The sequence below is a fragment of the Nanorana parkeri genome, unplaced genomic scaffold, assembly GCF_000935625.1.
Source record: "Nanorana parkeri isolate BGI_ZX_2015 unplaced genomic scaffold, ASM93562v1 scaffold792, whole genome shotgun sequence".
NCBI lineage: Eukaryota > Metazoa > Chordata > Amphibia > Anura > Dicroglossidae > Nanorana > Nanorana parkeri.
The window spans coordinates 727,593-747,635 of NW_017307060.1; the positions used below are offsets into that span (position 1 = coordinate 727,593).

General features: G+C 39.9%; 1 protein-coding gene across 1 annotated transcript in view; it reads left to right on the top strand.

Moving 5' to 3' along the window:
* Positions 1–20,043, top strand: part of LOC108793937 (mucin-5AC-like) — a 46,031-nt gene that overhangs the window by 17,644 nt on the left and 8,344 nt on the right. The window contains exons 7-11 of the mRNA XM_018564898.1: positions 1,178–1,268; positions 5,828–5,938; positions 7,762–7,941; positions 12,711–12,950; positions 14,493–14,649. Coding sequence (XP_018420400.1) covers positions 1,178–1,268; positions 5,828–5,938; positions 7,762–7,941; positions 12,711–12,950; positions 14,493–14,649 — 779 coding nt within the window. The remainder of the gene's footprint in view (positions 1–1,177; positions 1,269–5,827; positions 5,939–7,761; positions 7,942–12,710; positions 12,951–14,492; positions 14,650–20,043) is intronic.

Consider the following 20,043-nt stretch of genomic DNA (forward strand, 5'->3'; position numbering starts at 1 on the left):
AAAGCTGTGATACACTGGACATGGACTGTGTAAATAAATATTTTAATTTACCATAATATAGCATACTAAGTCTTTTTGCAAATAGTCCTTCACTTTCTATTTAAAGGAGAATTATGAGGCGAGTGATTTTCATTAGCCTCATAATCTGAGCCGACCTTTGACAATTAAACTGTCACATGTCGGTTCAGTGCATCGGGAAGTGAGCAAACACATACCGTTGCTCGCTCACTTCTCGATCTATCCCTGCAGAGAGCCGTGACTGTCACTCACGGCTCCCTGCAGGGGTCCCCCCCCCCACCACCCCTGTCTGATCCTCCAGCGCTGATGAAGCAGCGGACGAAGCGGACGCAGCTGTCAATCCCGCAGCTGGGTGGATCCAGACAGTATTATCAGGATCCGTCCTAGCTTCGGCGTCTCAGTATACCACGAGTTGTGGCTCGCGGTATACTGAGCTTTGGGTCACGGGAGCACACTAGTTTGTGTTCTCCCGTGACCCTTAGGAGAACTATGTGGAAAAGCCCTGACCCCATAGTTCTCCTTTAAAGAACTCAAGGCAAAACACAATATTTTTAGTCATAAATATTCATATTTTCTCTTTTGTGTGCCACGTGGGAGAAATTAATGTCCTATTAATTTGTATGCAAGAAATAAAGCCTATCTCGGACAGCTTTATGTTCTATTTACAAATTGAAGCTGGTAGGAAAAGTTACTGCTGCAGGTCATAATGAAAACAGTTAATGTTCCTAACTCAATGTTATATGAGCTTATTAGTATTTTTTACCTGAATGGAGTTTTCCTTTATTTAAAGCAGGCCAGTACTAAGAGATAAATATGCTGCCTTTGCTGACCTCTGCATCTGAAAAGGCTAATCATCTGGCTGTCATGCTGATTCTTTGTCTATACTTAATAAGTATATGATTGGCACAGGTACAAAGATCAGGAGCTGTGACTGTGGTCTCCCTTCACTTGAAGCATGTTTGTTCCAGTTTGGTGGCTCAGATAGTAGTGAAGCCAGATGTTCACTACTATCAGCCAGGCAGCTAGTATTTTCAGAAGAAGATCAACAAATAGCAGTCCCTATACTTGTCTAAGTAGATTACAATTACCATAATGAGCTTTTCAGCATATTGTTTTTTTTTTCTTTGTTTATGTGAAATTCTCTTTTGTTCTTCCACAGTACAGCTCTCAGTGCATTTCGGGCTGTGTGTGCCCTAAAGGTTTGGTTTATGATCGAGAGGGAGGCTGTATCTCTGAAGATCAATGTCCATGTATCCACAATGAAGCTCAATACAGACCAGGGGCCACTATCTCTGCAGCTTGCAATACTTGGTACAGCATTTTAATTCCTGTTTATGGTGCAAACTGTTATTGTAGCTTTTCTCAATGGCCAGAATAAAGCCACGTTCTCACAGCATCTGATATTTTCAGCAGTTGAATAAGGCTAGTCACCACTAGGGCACAGAGAGAACAATTATTTTCTATGTGCCCTGTTCACACTACAATGCAGGTGTGAAATGCAGAGCAGTGTACTGCGAAAAATGCAGACTTTGTACATGCCAAAATAAAGTTAACAAAAAGAAAAAGTAAACAGTGTGAAGCACTAAGACAGCGCATCAGACTGCACATCCTCCAGACCTGTCAGAACACACTAGCCCCTGTGCTAAAAATGGAACGTTTAAGAACCGCTTTACGCTTTGACATACCTTCTTTGGACCTCGATCCTTAGGGGCAGTATCATCACCAGCTGAATCAGCGTAAACCACAGACAGCCTAACTCTCCAATATGGCACAGAAGCTTACTCCAACATAGTTTTACTTATAAGAGAACTTTACAGAGGATTTTTGCTGGTCATTTAAAGTGTACCAAGGCAATGATCTTGCAAGTGTAGTGTCTGCGATGAAGGCTAGCAATAAACTGTGGGAACATGGAAGAAGACGGAAGGGTCTATCTAAGACTTTACCAACTAACAGGAGGGGAGAACAGCAGGAAATACCAAATGTAAACAGAAAAACAAGTTGTAGCAGCACTAGTTTACCACTATATGTCAGGCATATACCACAACATAATAATATGCAATGCAAAACATAGCTATATAGCAGCAATAGAAGGAAAAACTGTGGCTGTGGCTGCATGGGATGGCTTGTGTGAACAGGCCCTCAATGTTCCTAAATTCTTAGTATTTTGCATAAGTAAGTTTGTATGGAAATGCAGAAATATCCTACCCTATTCAAACTAGAATAGTCCTTAGAATACTTAGAATACTTAAAAGCAAACTGTTACCACAAGCACACCCTATGCCCTAAAAATACAATAGATGGAGAGCATCACCCTATAACAGGAAGTGCTTGAACAAGGACCTTCATGGCACGATCACCAGTTATTATTTTAATGAAATATACAGATTTAAATATATGTTAAAAAAATTCAAAGATATATAAGAATTTTAAAGATTATCAGGGTTGTTCACAAAAGGGTGAAGAGTTTGCAGAAGGCAGGAGAAGTGAACAATCTAGGACAACATAGCTGAACTAGAAAGTGAGCTGAATTGGAAAATTGTTCCAAATCAGCTATGTTGTCCTAGATTGTTCACTTCTTCTGCCTTCTCCAAACTCTTCAGCCTTTTGTGAATAATCCTGTATATGCAAATTTAGAGATTGGGTTTATATAAACGTTAGTAATTACAAAGATAATAATAATTAATGATAATAGACTGGAATTAAATTGCAGCGTTGTCCAAAAACCTTGGACAAATTACCATCATTAAAAAAGTCAACATTTATCATTATAAATAATATCTAGCAAGGGAAAGTATGACAAAGGTATATCTAGTCAAACGTTGATTGTACTCTTTTCTGTGTCACATGTTTAGCACATGCAAGGACAGGAAGTGGCAGTGCACCCATGAACAGTGCCTGGGAAGCTGTTCCGTTTATGGGAATGGTCATCACACATCTTTTGATAACAAGCATTTCACCTTTAGTGGAACTTGTGAATACACATTGGCTCAGGTACATATTTACTGTTTTAAAATAATACAGAATGAAATGGAGTTTGCTGAGTTGATAATCATGGCATGTGAGCTGTGAACATAACTATTGCTACCTGTCAAAGCAGAACTTGCACCAAAATTCAGGGTCCATTTTTATTGTAGTCCTTTTACAACCGCCTTTATGAAATGCTGGCACTCCTGAGCTCACCTAGACAAGGTTGATGTCCATGGACTTTCTCCCAGAATTCTGGGAATGCTGAGGAGCCGAAATCTCACAAGATGTTTTCTCCTTCACATTGCTGAAGTGAGTTTTCATGAGATTATGGCTCTTTAGCATTCCCAGTACCCCAGGAGAAGGCCCAGCGCTGCCACCCCCACGTAAAGGAAGCAGCCAAAAGCCACAGTGTAAGGTGAGTATTTTTTATATTTTCCTACTGTTGTATTATTGTTGATGATTTAATAAACTAATTCCTAAAAATACATATTATTCTTTAGATCGGTGGTGTTATTTAAAGTCCATTTCCACCTTTGTAAGTGATTAGTATTTAATGTGGTAATGCAGAGGTACAGTGATGATATATACGTGTGGATATTTTCATGACTCACATGGCAGGCTTTCTTCATTTTTTATTAACTTTTTATTAGGCCTAAATACTACAAATCAAAAATGTTCTCCACAAGAAACTGTCTAACACTGGAGACTGCACACAATACACTTTGGGGGAGGGGGTGTCACTATGAATACTAATGAATGGGGGGTGGAAAACTCAGAAAGAGCTCAGTTGTAATATACAAACATTGCTTGCAAAACACAGAGGAAGAGGTAAGCTAGCAAACAATGCAAGTTTCTGTGTTCATATACAGCAACTGCAGATGCCAGCTTCATGTACACTCTGTGAACATTGCTGGCGTATGTTTTTTTTGTTTAAAGGTGGAAATGGGCTTTAAATCTGAAACTGAATTTATTCTGTTGCTGCTGCCTGACTTGTGTAACATGGAATCTCATTACTTGCTATGGGTTGCTGCACCTAAAAGTGGACTTTTCAGTAACTTTACAATTTGGGTTTACCTGTGTCCGATATTTGTGAGCATAACCAAAAGCTGCAGAGGCAACAGGATTTACATAATTGTGTCATCTCTGAGTCACATCGCAATCCAGGAAGTAGATTTTGGTCCCAGGTAATCCCTGAAAAAGAAGACTTTGACTTTCCGGTAAAAACAAATTAGAACAGCGTATTGTTATGGGGACTACAGTGATCTCTGTGAGGGGTAACAAATATCCATAAATACATTTTATACTTACACATTACATACATACCATCACAACAAAAATATATCTGCTGCTAGGTCCACTTTAAGAGTACAAAGAATGTAAAAAAGATGAGAGTGCCACTATTGTGATCAAAGCCCAATATGTCTTTATTTATAAGGTTAGAATAGAAAGCAAATGCAAAACACACATTAATACTTATTAGTATATCCCATAACTATAAAAAGTGTAAAAAAAAAATTTCAAGTCAGCATCCTAAATTGATAAGATAACTAGAAAAGTTGGATATATTGGTTGCAGAAATATTGTTTATTTCTGTGACCTGTATATCTGATTTTGCTGGTTATGTTATCAGTTTATAATATTGATTTGAAACTCTGATTTTTTATACTTTTTATGATTATAGGATATGCCCATACCTATTAGGAATCTTGCTAAAGTTAATCTTTTAATTTTTTTAACACCTTAGTGATTATTGCTCATTATATAGAACTAAACAAGAGGGGTTTTCCAAAACACAAGTCTTTTTATTTGCTCCTGCAGGGCAGCAGAAAAAGGTAAACATAAATATTTGCTTATCTTCGGCACAAATGACAAAACAAAAGATGTCTCACCGACTGGTTGTATAAAGTCCCAGACTTGGAGAATCCCTTCCCAGGAATGTTAGTCCTGCAGCCCAGCACAATAGCACAGTAGGCACAACGATGCAGCAATACAGCAGCGTCCTCACATTCACACACAGCTACCGCTGACGACTTCCCCCTCAACTCCCACCCTCCTCTTTGGGAGTTACTGACTTTTTAAACCCCATCCTGGGGCAGGAAGGTTAACCCTGTGGCTGTCCTTAAAGTGACTACAACCCAAATAGGGGTGATACATATCACCCATCCAGGACACTGCCTTGCCGTCCTCTACAATATATAAATATATACAGGTGAAACTCGAATAATTAGAATATCGTGCAAAAGTAATTGCAGTAAGTTCTGCAAAAGGGGCCCAAACCAAGTACTGAGTACATATGCATGCTTGTACTTTTCAGAGGTCCGATATTGTTCTATGTACAATATTTGGTCGATTACATAAAATATATACACAAATATATTTATATATTATGTTCTGTACTGTATTTATACTAGCTATTGGCTCTATTTAAAAACTAGCATCTTTTACTGTGTTATATGTTGTCTTATTCTTCAGTACTGATAAATGGGGGATTTCTGTTCTCTGACACACGTCGCATTCCACTTTCAACCCCTTGTCACGTGAAATAGAGACTTAATGGGAATTGATCAGAGAGCTACATGTTGAATTTGTATTTCAGACCCCTCATTTCCCTTAATTCAGACCCAGCTCTCTACCAAAACATCTACTGTTACACTTTACAAATATGTCTTTATTGAATAAGGTAGTTGATAGCTAGTTGAAGATTTTCTTTCTACTTATACTATGATATTGACTGCTAATTGAATTTGTTCACAGTATTTTGTATTTTGCTTGCACACAGCTTGTTCATAATTCATAAAATAACTGTTTCAGTTCTGAATGTAAAAATATTTTTCACCCTTAGGATAACTGTGGTGAGGCTATGGGTCAAAGCTCCTTCAGAGTCATCGTGCAGAATGTTCAGTGTGGCTTTAATGGTACAATATGTTCCAAAACTATTAAAATCTTTCTTGGGGTAAGTAATCAGATTAAAATAAATTTCATAAACCATCAATCAGTCCCCAATGCAAATTTCTGTAAATTATTAAGTTTTTCATTGGTGGGTGAACAGAGTGAACACCAGTGTATGTAAAATCCTCCTGTGCTGGGTAGTAAATTTGTACTATTTGAGTTAGTGAATGCTACAGGTGTTTCTTTAGATTCCTTCTATAGGAATCTAAAGACAAAACTTAGTGAATAGAGTAGTGAGGGGTAAGGACCACTGTCAGGTTGTTATTGCTATTTGTGTCCACGATGGGGAGATTCACCCTCTCTATATGTCTCGGTAACCATTGTCACCAAAGTCCTTTGTGCCTGTTATCAGTTTAGTTGCCCTTCCCTGCACTCTCCCCAATTCCCCAATGTATTTTTTTGTGAACTGGTGCCCAAAACTGAACTGCTTTTCCAGATAAGGTCTTGTACTGAGCAAGTTTAATAAGGTTGTACTGAGCAAGTTTATGCCTCTCTCTCTCTGGAGTCTATACCCATTGTATTACAAGAAACTATTTTGCTTGCTTTAAACACTTCAACTCGGCATTCTGCATTTTAATTAGGTCTATAATCTACTATATTAAGTCTAGGACTTTGCAGCCACAACCCGACTAGAAAATCCTGTTCCCTGCTAGCATGCTACAGAAAAGGACCCTTACTCTACTGTTCGGCCTATTCTCATAGATGCCGAACACCAGTGAGTGAATAGGTGAATGCTGCCGAGCGGCATTCGGCTCGGCTAGTCTGCCCGGTACCTCTGTGGTACCGAGCAGAATAGAAAAACAGTTTAAAAAGTAGTTAATAGAAAAACAGTTAAAAATAAAATAGAAACGATTGGGTGGAGCTAGCAGTGACAGCTAGCTCCGCCCAACTGTTTTCTATTGGCCGGACGGTTCTGCTGCAAAGTGAAATAGCCAATAGGGATCCAGCTATGCATTCCTATGCTGGCTTTTTTTTTTTTCTGACTGAGGGCGGCCAGCGCCCCATGTCAGAAAAAAAACAAACAGATCACAAGGAAAGATTTACTCTGCTCGATCGAGCAGTGTAAACCTTTCCGGGACTCCCAGAGCATCCGTGAGAGTAATGACAGATCAGCGTCCCTGGTTACCGGGTAACCAGGGACGCCATCTGTCATTACACACTGAGAACACGGAGAGGTCGTTGTGATATCATAGCGGCCACGCCGGGTTCTCAGTGTGCAATGACAGATGGCGTCCCTGGTTACCTGATAACCAGGGACGCTGATCTCTGCAAGTGGTGGAGCCAGCCGTTAAGTTCTGGCTCCGGAAGTTCGGCCAGCTTCGGCTTTCACCTCGGCTCAGTGGAGCCGCGGCATATGCCTTCGGCTCGACTGAGTTGCTCGGCCAACTTCGGGAGCTGTACGGGCTATAGTGAATAGCCCGTACAGCAGCCCCTCAGTTCTTCTGAACCGAAGGGGTCCTGGGGCCGAAGCTAGCTGAAGGATCAGCCGAAGCTACGGCTAGATCCTTCCGCAGCTTAGTGAATAGACCCCTACATGTGGAAGCAGTGATGCAGATGTCTGACACGCCCCCTACTGAGTCAAGCCTATAGCTCTGCAATCACTAAAAATCATGTACCCTGATAATTGGAGAGTTCTAGACTAGTGTCTGGTGGAAGAAAGCTAACATAATGAAGTTGCTGCTTTGTAAATAATCTCCCTAGTTTCACACTAATATTTTTGCATGTTGTAGTGTCCAACAACCTTGCTACCACAGTCCTCATCCACTTGCAATTTTATAACTGTATGTAATGGACTGTTTGGATATGTAAAATTTTTGTATCTGTCAGGGGGAAGAACTTCGTCTTGACAATGAGAAGATTGAGCTTGTAAAGAGAGAAGAAAAGAACAGAGTTCAGTATGAAATTATTCGTAGAGGACTCTACCTCATTTTAAAGACCAATAATGGGCACTTTTTCATGTGGGACACCAAGGCTGCCATCCAGATAAAACTTAGCTCTGACGTTAAGGTAATCAATTAATTTTGATTTAACTGTTATGCTGTGCCACCTGTTTGGTAACACAAATAACTAAACCTCCACTATTTGAAAGCATGGAACTGTTTGTTTAAGAACCCTTTGGCTGTGCCTCCACTCAGCCAGGTCTTGTAGCTAAGTGGCCAATTGAGAAGTTTTTACAATTACTATCCCAGGGTTATGTAGAATTCCTGTTTATTAAAGTGAGTAGATTATGTGGCTCTTTGGGTGGGGTGCCAATGTGACCATGTTTCTATGGTTGTAACATAAAACATGGTCTAAAAGGTAAACTTAGCTTTGAATGCTCCTCTGTCTTCTTCACACTAGACTACAGGATCTAATAAGATGTCAGAGCCTCTAGAGGTTACTGTGTCGTCTTCACACTAGGATGGAATCTTTAATAAGACTTAAGGGCCTCAACTGCCTTTGTGCCAGTTGTCTTCAGCTTCTTTGCTCACCTATCCCCCTGGCCAGTAGATATGTCTCAGCAGTAATAATCTCTTCAGCCCCTTCTTATCTAATAGATATATACATTTATATTATATTTTGTGCATTTTGGACCTTATATGAAACAGTCTACTGAGTAAGACAGAACCAGTTCCTGTAAATTTGTTCACACATTTTTTCAGTTCTGACAGTAATAAACCCTCTCTCTATCTGAAGGCTAAAAGAGAATTATGGGGTGAGTGAAAAACACTCATCCCCATTATTCAAGCTGACCTTTGACACTGAAGCTGTCACAGGTTGGCTCTATTAATTGGGAAGTCAGCAAACACATACCACCGATCGCTGACTTCCTGATCCTCTCCCTGCAGAGAATGGTGACTGTCAGTCACCACTCCCCACAAGGATTCCCCCCCTCCCCTCTCAATTTCTCTAGTGCTGACTGGAGAAACGGACGGGGAGGAAGCGGGCACAGCTGGCTTTGCTTCTAGAGAGGCAGAGCCAGCTGTCAATCAGTCAGCGGGGTGGATCTCGACAGTATTGTCGGGATCCGTCCCGGCTGCGGCACGGCTCTGCGCTCTCAGCATATAGCAGGCAACTGGCATCCATTTCATATTGCTCCAATTAGCAGAGAATCTGTGCACAGATCCCCTGTTAATCAGAGTGGACAGGAGTCAAAGTTTTTACTTTTTCTGAACAAACAGTAATATCACTCTAAAACAAGCCCTCATTCACCTCTATAGCTATAATACTTGAGGATAAACTATTTTTCAAAGTTCACAACAGATTATTCTATTTTTTTATGAGGGCATCATCTTGGCGGGCTGCCAGTTCACTAATGTAAAGACACAGAGAGTGATTCTAAGCTATTAGGCCCCTTTCATGCTCACGTTCTGTCTGGATTGGTCTGTCAGTTTTTCAGACAGATCCACACTGATGCCCAATTAATGTCCAACAATGTAAAAAGATGGGCATTTGTTTACATCCACAATGCCCCGTGTATTTTGGACTCAACAGACCTTATTGAATACTCTTATTAAAAAAAATTATTACTATTCACCACAATAAGCGGTTTGTGTAGTCTCAGAAGTCTTTTATTTATTCCAATCAATGTGCATAAAAAAGGAGGGGAGGGGGGGATTTTTAGATTGTAAGCCCTCATGGGCAGGGCTCTCCTTGCCATCTTGTCTTGAATTGTATTGTGATTGTATTCCTTGTATTGTAAAATGCTGCACAAATTTGTGGCACTATATAACTCCTGTATAATAATAATAATTTATCAAAACTGGAGCAGACAAAATCTGGAGCAGATGTGCATGGCAACCAATAAGCTTCTCTCTTCAGTTTGTTTAGTTAATCTTTGAAAATGAAAAAGAGACGCTGATTGGTTGCCATGCACAGCTGCTCCTTATTGTGTCTGCTCCAGTTTTGATAAATTCTCCCAATATATTTTTAAAAAAAGGTGGTTGCTCATAAAAAGTTTTTTCACCTCCTATACCCAAATCAACCTGAATTTAATTGTCTTTTATTTCAGATATCAAGTAACATCCAACTCTGATATTTTTAATCACATAAAGATGTACTCTCTTCCTATTTGGAAGAAACCCAGCTGCTTCAATAGTCTATCTCTCTCTAAACATGTGTAACAATCCTGTTTATAAACGCATTCACTTATCAATTTAAGAACAAATCACATGAAGCATATGTTCCTTATCAAAAGAAGAAAGAGATAGCTGCATAGTCTTCAGAAAGGGGAGGATGGTTGTATTAGAACACCAACCCAGATTTCTTATATGTCTAACAGTTCATTTTGGAAAATAAGGGATATCTGCCAGGTAATGTCCAATAAAATCCATCCAGCAAAATATAGTACATAGGGTTAATCTTGGTTGAACCTCCTGGAAATGGGAGTCATATGCCCCACACATTGCAGTAAAATGCTTGTCACAGTTATATCACTCCATATGCTGTACATTCACCATATTCCAGTTTCTCCTAGTCATAGAACATTGGCAGGTGTTTCAAAATTGTGCTTTGCTGTTTTGAAAAAGTCATCCAAGGGGTTAATAACACAGTTCAAAGTCCATCATCCCCTCTTTCATTCAACCACACATTGAATCCTTTAATCCTCTATTTATGCATGAATTATGATTCAAGTACCTGAGGAATCACATATCCACTTGATAAACATCAAATAGGTATAAATACATACTTAGCGCAGTTCACCAACTGTCCATCAGAAGAGCTGGATTTCCAAATGTGGATCCATACGGGTGAAAAATTGCCTTAACCAGTCACAGCACACTGGTCACGCCAGATGCATCATAGGTGCGGCCCTCCTTGAAGACTATACATCTATCCTTTTTTTATTTTCTATCAATTTACAGTAAACTCCCCATTATCCAGCATTCAAGCAAGCCAGTGGCTTGATGCACACTAAAAAATTGTTGGATGCTTAGTGCACACTAAAAAATGTCATTAGCAACCAAATTTATTTAGTTGCTATAGAAATTATTTGTTTACATCTTGCTGCCGGCCATTGGCTAGAATCCATGGTTGGCAGCAGAATGTAAACAATGAGGAGCAATAGCTAGCCTGCTATTGGCTATTGCAAATTGCCCACACAAAAGAAGAGTTAGCAAGTTTATTAAGGAAGCCATCATAAACTATATTTTTGCTTATATCCCTTTGTGTGTTCAGTAAAATGAGGCATTCCAGAATTCCTGTCCAATACAAGATCTTAAAGAAAAGCATTGGGAGAGTAAAATATACCCTTCTTAATACTTAGAGCCAGCATGGGACATTGCAGCTGTCACACACTGGCTGCTAACTTTGGGTCCCAAGTTAGTAAATATTAGGGATGCACCTGACCATCAGCTATGGAGGACTACAAATCCCAGTAATACATTATATAGTAATGCCGAATAGCAAACGGCTATAGAGGACTACAAATCCAAGCAATACATTACACAGCAATGCAGAATAATATGAAGATACATACTCTGTGCTGCTCCGGGGTGATGGCCTGATGTCTCCAACAGAGGATATCAGTAGGGCTGTGCAGGGTTTCAGGTGGGCTGTGGAGGATCTCAGGAGGGTGCGAGATCTCAGGGGGGCTCTGTGGGTCTCACCAGGGCTGCTGCGGAATCTCACCAGGGATGTGCAGGGTCTCACCAGGGCTGTGTGGGGTCTTTTTTTTTTATTAAACAAATGTTTTTATTCTGTTATTGCGGACAACCCATGTCGGGTAAAACCACAACTTACCAAGATATTCAATACAAATAATACGAGGTTTTCTCAAAACTACCTCGACAGTTGCACCAGAAATAACATCTTTCCAACTTTCGCAACATTCCCGTGCTGGTTGCCCCATATGTGACGGTATGTGTTCGCTCACTTCCCGATCTATTGAGCTGACGTGTGACAGTTTCATTGTCACACTTCGGCTCGAACTATGAGGTTGTGAATGAGGCCTTACTGTACCCTGGGATATAGTGCTTTCATTTTTAGTCAGTCAGTTATCCGGATTAGATCAGGCTTTTCTGGATCAGTTGCTAAATAAGATGTGTTGCCCATCTAAATCCCAGAAAACAGTATTACCAATCCAGTCCAGAAGTGAGTGACTGAACCCATGTGCCCCAGGATAAAGTGTTTTAATTTTTAGTCCATCCATTCTTCAGATTCATTTAAGCTATTCTGGTTTACTTGCTAAACAAGATGTTCATCCACCCTTACTAGCAAATTTAATTACCAGTCCAGCATATGTTTTTTTTTAATTATTTCAGTGAGTCAATTATTTAGCTTTGTTGAGCTTTTCTTTGTTCACTTTCTGAAGAAGATGGCTGCACACTGCCATGTGTCTCTTACTCCCTGGATGCCTGGCCCACACAGCCAGACAGATCAGCAGCACCTCTTACATTAGTTTCCAGGACATACCTGCACAATTTGGGGTTTTTTGGGGCTCCAGAGGGTACTGATGGTATAAGGAGCTCAGATGGTCTGAAGTTGACACTTACCTCTGATATTACCAACATCACTACCTAGCAACACAGAGGCAGCAGATCAGAGTGTGAGTTGCAACCAGGTGGCAATGGCCAGTCATGTTAAGAAATTGCTTAATTTCATGTGTACAGTAAAGATTGATGGAAATGGCGTGACTGGGGGGCCTAGGATGGAATTAACGGTAGGAATGACATTGACCCTGTGATGCCAACTGTGGGCAAAATTACAAAGTGATTTACCAGATTTATCAACCTATGTATAAGAGTGCCCTACTTCCTAATTCAATTTTGTTTTCCTATTCTTGTCTCAAAATATAGGGGAAGGTATGTGGCATCTGTGGAAACTATGATGGTAATGCAAAGAATGATTTCACTACAAGGAGTCATTCAGTAGTGGAGAACTTGATGGAATTTTACAATAGCTGGAAAACAGACCCAAAGTGCCCGGATGTGCATGATGTAAGAAAACCTTGCTCCATAAACCCATATAGGAAAGCCTGGGCAACAAAGCAATGTGCAATTATAACCAGCAATGTCTTTCAACCTTGTCACTCTCAGGTAAATTACTTAATATTTTTTTAAATTGCTAACTCTTTTATAACATGTTGGCCATATATGTAATCCTTTAGTATTAAAACAAGTTAAAAGAAAACAAACATTATATTCTAATAATACCAGGAGAAAGCAGTATACTACTTCCTGCAATACAATACTGTCCAAATATTGCTTAAGAAGGTGTAGTAACACAGTCTGTTCCAATACTGCTTTTATACAGACAGAGGGCTTGTGAGTTTTCAGCAAAATGTTGGGACACCTGTAGGAATTGTTAGCATAAACTTTTAAGGCTTAATTTACTTACATTGCTGAAGAACAACTGTGAGGTGTTAACCCATTACTTCTTCCCTGAAAAATACCTTTTTATATGGGAAATGTACATTATTTTACAGTTTTTGTTAACATAAACTGCTTACCTTTGTACTATTTCAGGTATTCACTGGACATGAACTGCTTATATTCCAAAAAAAACTGGAAAAATGGGAGTGCCCTAAAACATTTGACCTGTAATATATACATATTATATAGATATATCTATATCTATAGATCTATAGCTATAGATATCTATCTATCTATCTATCTATCTATCTATCTATCTATCTATCTATCTATCTATATATAAATAATATACTCTATATATAGATATCTACAGTATATACATTTGTTTTTCTTTTAAAGATTGATTTATGACATGTGAGAACTAAAATTTCATTACTGACACTCGGTCCTAAACAATGTTTATGTCCCATCCTGCCTCTCTTATAGCCTTTTCTTATACTATGGGCACTGGAAAACTATACAGTGTTGTTTCCTTAGTGTCAACTGAAGTAGAAGGCATCTAAGGGAACTTTTAACTATGAGAGAACTTTGTCATACTGCACCTACAGGACACCACCTAAGATTGTCACTTTTCCCAGTTGTAGAAACAGTCCTGATAAATGCAGCAATGGCATGAATTATGTAATTTTCAAAAAATACACGAGCACTAGGGGCAGAAATCTTGAAGTCAGTGCTCATTCAAGAGAAAAAAACATTAGCGACTGTGAAAAAACATTCCCATGAGGTCTGCCAAAGAGCCGTTGATGGTTTTGCTTACCATGCTTTCTAAATTACGATACTTCCATAATATGTTCATCTGGGCCCTACTATTACATGTTCATCTGGGCCTGTTTTGCTTCATTTCACTTGGCCCATAGTACATGTCACACCCATAGATTTTTGTAGTATTTGTAAAGCACTCAGGTACAGAACAAAAATGTTGAACTTTAGAATTAGGGTCTTCTCAAGTGGAGCACAAAGGTGGCTGATGCATGCTAAACTCTTGTACACTCAAGTCCTTTGTATAGCCCTCTTATTCTTTTGCATTCCAGATAATAGGATCTTACATTAATTGAAAAATCACATAATACATGTGTATTTCTACACCCAGATGGACTCTTGTATACTCAAGACATTTGTATAGCCCTCTAATCATTTTGCATTACAGATAATAGAATCCTACATTATTTGAACAATTACATATTACATGTGTATTTCTACACCCAGGTGGACCCCACCATTTATTATGACTCTTGCATCAGTGACTCATGTTCTTGTGATGCTGGCGGAGATTGTGAATGCTTCTGTACTGCAGTTGCAGCGTATGCTCAGGCCTGTAGTGAGAATGGAGTGTGCATAAGATGGAGAACGCCAACAATATGTCGTAAGTGTCACCATATAGTGTTGTGTTTTACATTTACTGAATGTTGTGGAAGAATGATCTCAACTGTTCACTGAAGGGGTGGTATTAAAATATAATTCAAAACAATTCCAATTCAGAAAAATGTTCTGATCAGAACATAGTTACCTCAGCTCAGTTTCCAACGATCTTCTGAAAATAGTATAGTGTTTAATTTTATGTTTTTGATACAGAGATATAGATGCATGTTAGGGTTCAGCACTGGGTGTACGGTGCTAGGTGTCATTCAACCAAAAGGTGAAGGAATATAGCATCACTGAGCTGGTAAGTCTGCAGGAGACAACGTTAAAGAGTAGGTGACTATAGCAGGCAAAACTGATTTCTTTTAAAAACATGCCAGGGACTTATGCTTGTTTTTTATGCCCAAACTGGAGTAAGGCTTTAAGAAAGAATAAAGCCTGATCGTCAAATTCCTTACAGCTGTACATCAGCCTTTTTTAGGCCAGATGTCAGACTTTGCCTGATAATATTTATATATAATTTGCACATTTGCTGTATCATCGCAAAGAGGCTTCACAGCCCTCCAAGGTATTTTTAAAGAATATTAAAAAGTTTATTTTGTATAGGTGAAGAGACCAGGAGGGATTAAGTAGTTTTAGCGAAAGACAAATGGGCAGAGATGCCAACACTTAGTCCACAAAAAAAAAATAGTTTTTAATTTTACCACAATTTTCCTATCTTGTATAGCTGCATGGCAACACACTCATGGGTTATTCCTTCCCTCCTCTGACCAATCAGAACCATAACTCATAAATTTCCTGAGATTGCTCTGACCCGCCATTACGTAACTAGCTGACTAGACAGGTGGGAACTGTGCTGCCATGGAGCTAGACAGGAAAGAAAAATTGCGGTAAGTATGAAAAACTATTTTCCGGTTTTCCTGTCAGCTCCATGTCAGCACACTCATGGAAAATAACTCACTACTACCAGGGAGGGAATGCTGAAACCAAACTTTAATCCTACCCGGAAGCAGAAGAAATGACCCTGCACCCAAACTCAACAGTATTTAAGACAGCTGGATCTACACAGTAATGGGACATGAATGGTATGTACAGAGGACCACATGGCTGCTTTACAAATCATGTCCATAGACACCCGACTTGCCACAGCCCAGAATGTTGAGACACTCCAGTGAGATTATATCCCATCAGGAACAGCCAATCCTTTGTATTTATAGATCAGAGCTATAGTTTTTACCACCCATGACAAGATGAGTCTACTCGACACCTTGGGAGCTTTCTTGACTGCCGAAGGCAGGATAAAGAATTAGGCCCTGCACAAGAAGGTTACGCAAATGTGGCAGTAGAATGGGTGGCCCTATGGTCTACTGGTGGAGAATGGGGTACCAAGGTCTCTTGGAGCAATTGGGAATGACTGCAAGAATTGTCACTTTCTATGTCTGAACAAACAGCAAAATGTCTAAAGTCTACTCAGAAAGCTGAGAATAAGTGACACCGGCGAAAAGGAATATGCTGTCTGAAATGGCAACTCTGCTATTAGGGAATCCAAAACCACCACTTGTGGGCAGGGAAGTCTTGAGTAGAACATCCTCAGTTTGAAATTGACTGGGGATGCAAAGAGATCTACTTGAAGACAAAGTGCTCAATCTGTTAGGCTTTAAAAAATCATGGTAAGAGGCACCACTCGTTGTTTTCCAGCTGAACACTCCATACATAATCTGCCTGGAAACTGAGATGACCTGGAACATACACTGCTGAGAGATGGGGAAGGTTGGATTGTTCTCAGTCCATTCCTTTTGCGAGAAAGGACCAGTGACCTTGAGCTACGTGACCTAAGCAACTGCCCCCCCCAACCTCTTTCACTAGCATCTGTCTGGATTACTGTCCAAGATATTGGCAGGAGAGAATGGCAATGTAGAAGGTTCTGTTCATGGAGCCGTCACCTGATACTGTCCTTCATTGGAGACGTGATATGAATTAACTGATCGAGGTTTCCCATCTTCCATTGCATCAGAAAACCACTATGAAATGGGCGAGATCTCCATTGAGCCCATTTGACCATGGGAACTGTGGCCACAATAGTGCCCACAATCTGCAGCCATTGATTGGCTGAGAGGGATTCTACCAACATAGCTGCTGACAAATGCTGCTGAATGACCAGAATATTTTTTGGTAATTTTATTTATCCTGGCCCCTAAATACCCTACATCTTGTGTCGGTGTGAGACGACTCTTCCCTTGATTGATCAGACATCCAAATTGCTCCAGAGTCGAGACTACTAATGCAAGATGGACCTGTAACGTATCCCGACTTTGATGTAAGAGTAGAATGTTGTAGAGATAATGCTAAATGTGCACCCCTCTCTCTCTTCAAGCATGGTGACAAGAGCTAGAAGAACTTTAGTGAAGACCCTGGGGGGTGTTTTAAGTCCAAAAGGTAGGCAGACAAATTGGAAATGCAGTTGAGCAGAAGAAAAATGAAGGAACCTATGAAAGATGGCTGTATTGGAATATGGAAATGGGTGTCTTTTAAATTGATGGAGAGAAGCCAGTCTGCTGGCTAAATAACTTTCAAGATTGTTTGTAAAGACTCCATCCAGGAATGTTCCTTCTTTATATATCTTTTCAGGCATTTCAATTCTATCACTGGCCTCCAGTCTTCAGTTCTCCTTTGTACTAGGAAGAGAGGCAAATACAAGCCGGAGAAATGTTCTTGGTGAGGAACCGCCAACAGGGCCCCCTTAACCAATACATTCTCTACAGGATCTCCTTCTTGGTACTGCTCAATGGAATTTTTTCAGAAGAAAAAAAAAAACACATAACCAAGTATCCCTTTAAGAAGACCCATCTGAAAGCAGGAATTCAAGCCTGAAGATGTTCCGCAATTCAATAGCCTCTGAAGGGCTGCACCACACAACACAGCAGCATAGACCATGGCTGATTTGTCAATTGAGAGCCCTGATTGGCTTGAACCGCACATGCACCATAGTACGGTCACTACTCCAGGCTCCATGCATTCCAGCGGCAGGAAGTGACGCCGCTCACATGGAATGCACAGCGTGCCTTCCACACACATGTCACTGAGATGCGGCTGCAGGACCAACTCCTCCTTAACATTGCTGGCTCCCCTGTGAGCCCCACTGTATGAGACTGCCCCGAGGACCAGTAGCAGGGCTCCCTGCTCCTAATCCTTTAGGCAGGCTTAAAGGGACCTCACCCCAAACGGTATTGTGCCGAAACGGACATCAAGGGGTTTACCCTCACAAGGTAAGCATACTGCTCAATGCAATCCTGTGAAAGGAGGAAAAAAGAGGAACGGTAGGTCGGAGCTATCTCATAAAATGTATGAGTTATGGTCCTGATTGGTAGGAGGAAGGAGGAATTAACCCATGAGTGTGCTGCCATGGAGCTGACAGGAAATGTTGTTTGATGTCAGCCCAGAACAGAACCTAAGATCTGAAGTCATTTTTGGCACATCAACCGGTATTTTTTCTGTACTTTATAAAACCTTTTTTAGTCCTGAGCTTAAAGAACTTTTCACCCCAACTGCTGTTCTGAATTAACAAAGACAGTCAAGACAGTATTGATAAAGTTTCACTGTGTTTCTATAACCTTTATCAAGTATTAATTTCAAACACTAAAATAATATATATACATTGTACCCAAAATGATTAACATTGTAAAACAGTGTCCACATCCAGGTGAGTACAAACAATATCGGTGTAACCTGATTTAACACATATATAATAACTGTAGAGCCAGCACACGATGATCTTCCAAAGAAATTCAAACTTTATTCCACATGCATCAATACAGAGAACAACCTCTCACGCGTTTCTGCCTTACTCACCCTTAGTCATAGCTGGTTGTGATCTAACACCAGCCCAACTAAAATAGGACGCCACACAGGGCGGGGAGAAACACTTAGGAGCACCTGTATCTAATAAACAGCCCACATAATTACATTAAAGACAAAGCAGAGGAAAAGAAGAATACACAAAGACACATGATAGTGGTGAGATGTACACTTTGTGTTTAAAGTAACCCAATCTCCCACATCTATGTGATCAAATCCAGTGAAAATGAACTATCCAATCTTGGAAGTATTGGAAAAAACAGAACAAAACACACGTTTTTCCCTAAACCTTATGCACTTACCAAAAGCTGTTGACCAACTTAAAGAGGAATTTTATTCATATCTTCAAAATAGCAACAAATACACCTTTGGAAATGTTTAGTGATGACAATCTACAAACAGATACTTGTAGATAATTGCAGGCTTTTTATTCTTTGCATACCTTTTTCTGTTCCTCTCCACTCTTCTCGTAGTGGTCATTTTTACTATGGGCAGATTAATCCATCTCTCGATACTTCCTGGAACTCTGGCACATGTGAGTAGGATGTGTGACAATGCACATCATCTCAGGGGAGGAAAATGTCTCTCCCTATGATCTCAAGAGATTACAGATTAGATTTCACGGCAATGCCTGCTGATGTAACCTTCCCAGGATGCAACACTTGAGCACATTACATCACATTTACCAAAGAGAATCGGTCGTAGAAAACAAGAAATTGTAAGTAAAATGAGAATATGTTTGTTTAACTAATGAATTTTTTTTTTTTTGAAAAACATTTTTATTGGTTTTGTCAATGAAAAACAGAAGAAGTATCATGTTACAGCGTTGCTTATTCCGCATAGTCAGATAACAACTAGTGTAGGCAGTACATCGATATCTAGGTGATACAAAAGGTATGAAACAGCCATATATAAAAGTATTGCATAAATCAAGGTATGACTAGCCAGTGAGGCTTTGTACAAGAAACCTAGATGTGATATAATGATAAGGGCGATAGCCCGGGTGAATGCCATAAAGAAAACGTAAACACAAACATAAGCAAGCTTGAGAACAAAAACAATAAAACAAAACAAACAAGCACATGCTCTACATTGCGTCTAGTAATTGTGGTATAAAATTCAGATGTCGTATCCCTGTCCCCGAGTCCTATAGTTAGATCGGCTTATTTTATTTCCTAGGCACACCTAATCGGCAGTGACACGATGTAACTCCAGTGTCTATGCTATACTAACTAATGAATTTAAGACAATTTCATATCAGCATGTAGAGCTGCATGCTGATGTGACTTTTAGCCAAAGGGGTAAAGGTCCGCTTTAAGTATTTAAATAATAAGATTTCCTTCCAAACCTACAAAAATAGAACCCACTGGATTTTCTCCAACGAAAAACTCTCTGCACGCCTAACTGACCAAATGCCGAAGTTTGAAAAGATATGGGAACCCTGGATGAAACACTTCCTCCCACCAACCTTTAATGCCCGCTTACTGACCCTTTAACGCCCTTTAACACCCTTTAAACACATTTATTCTAATCACGACTCCCC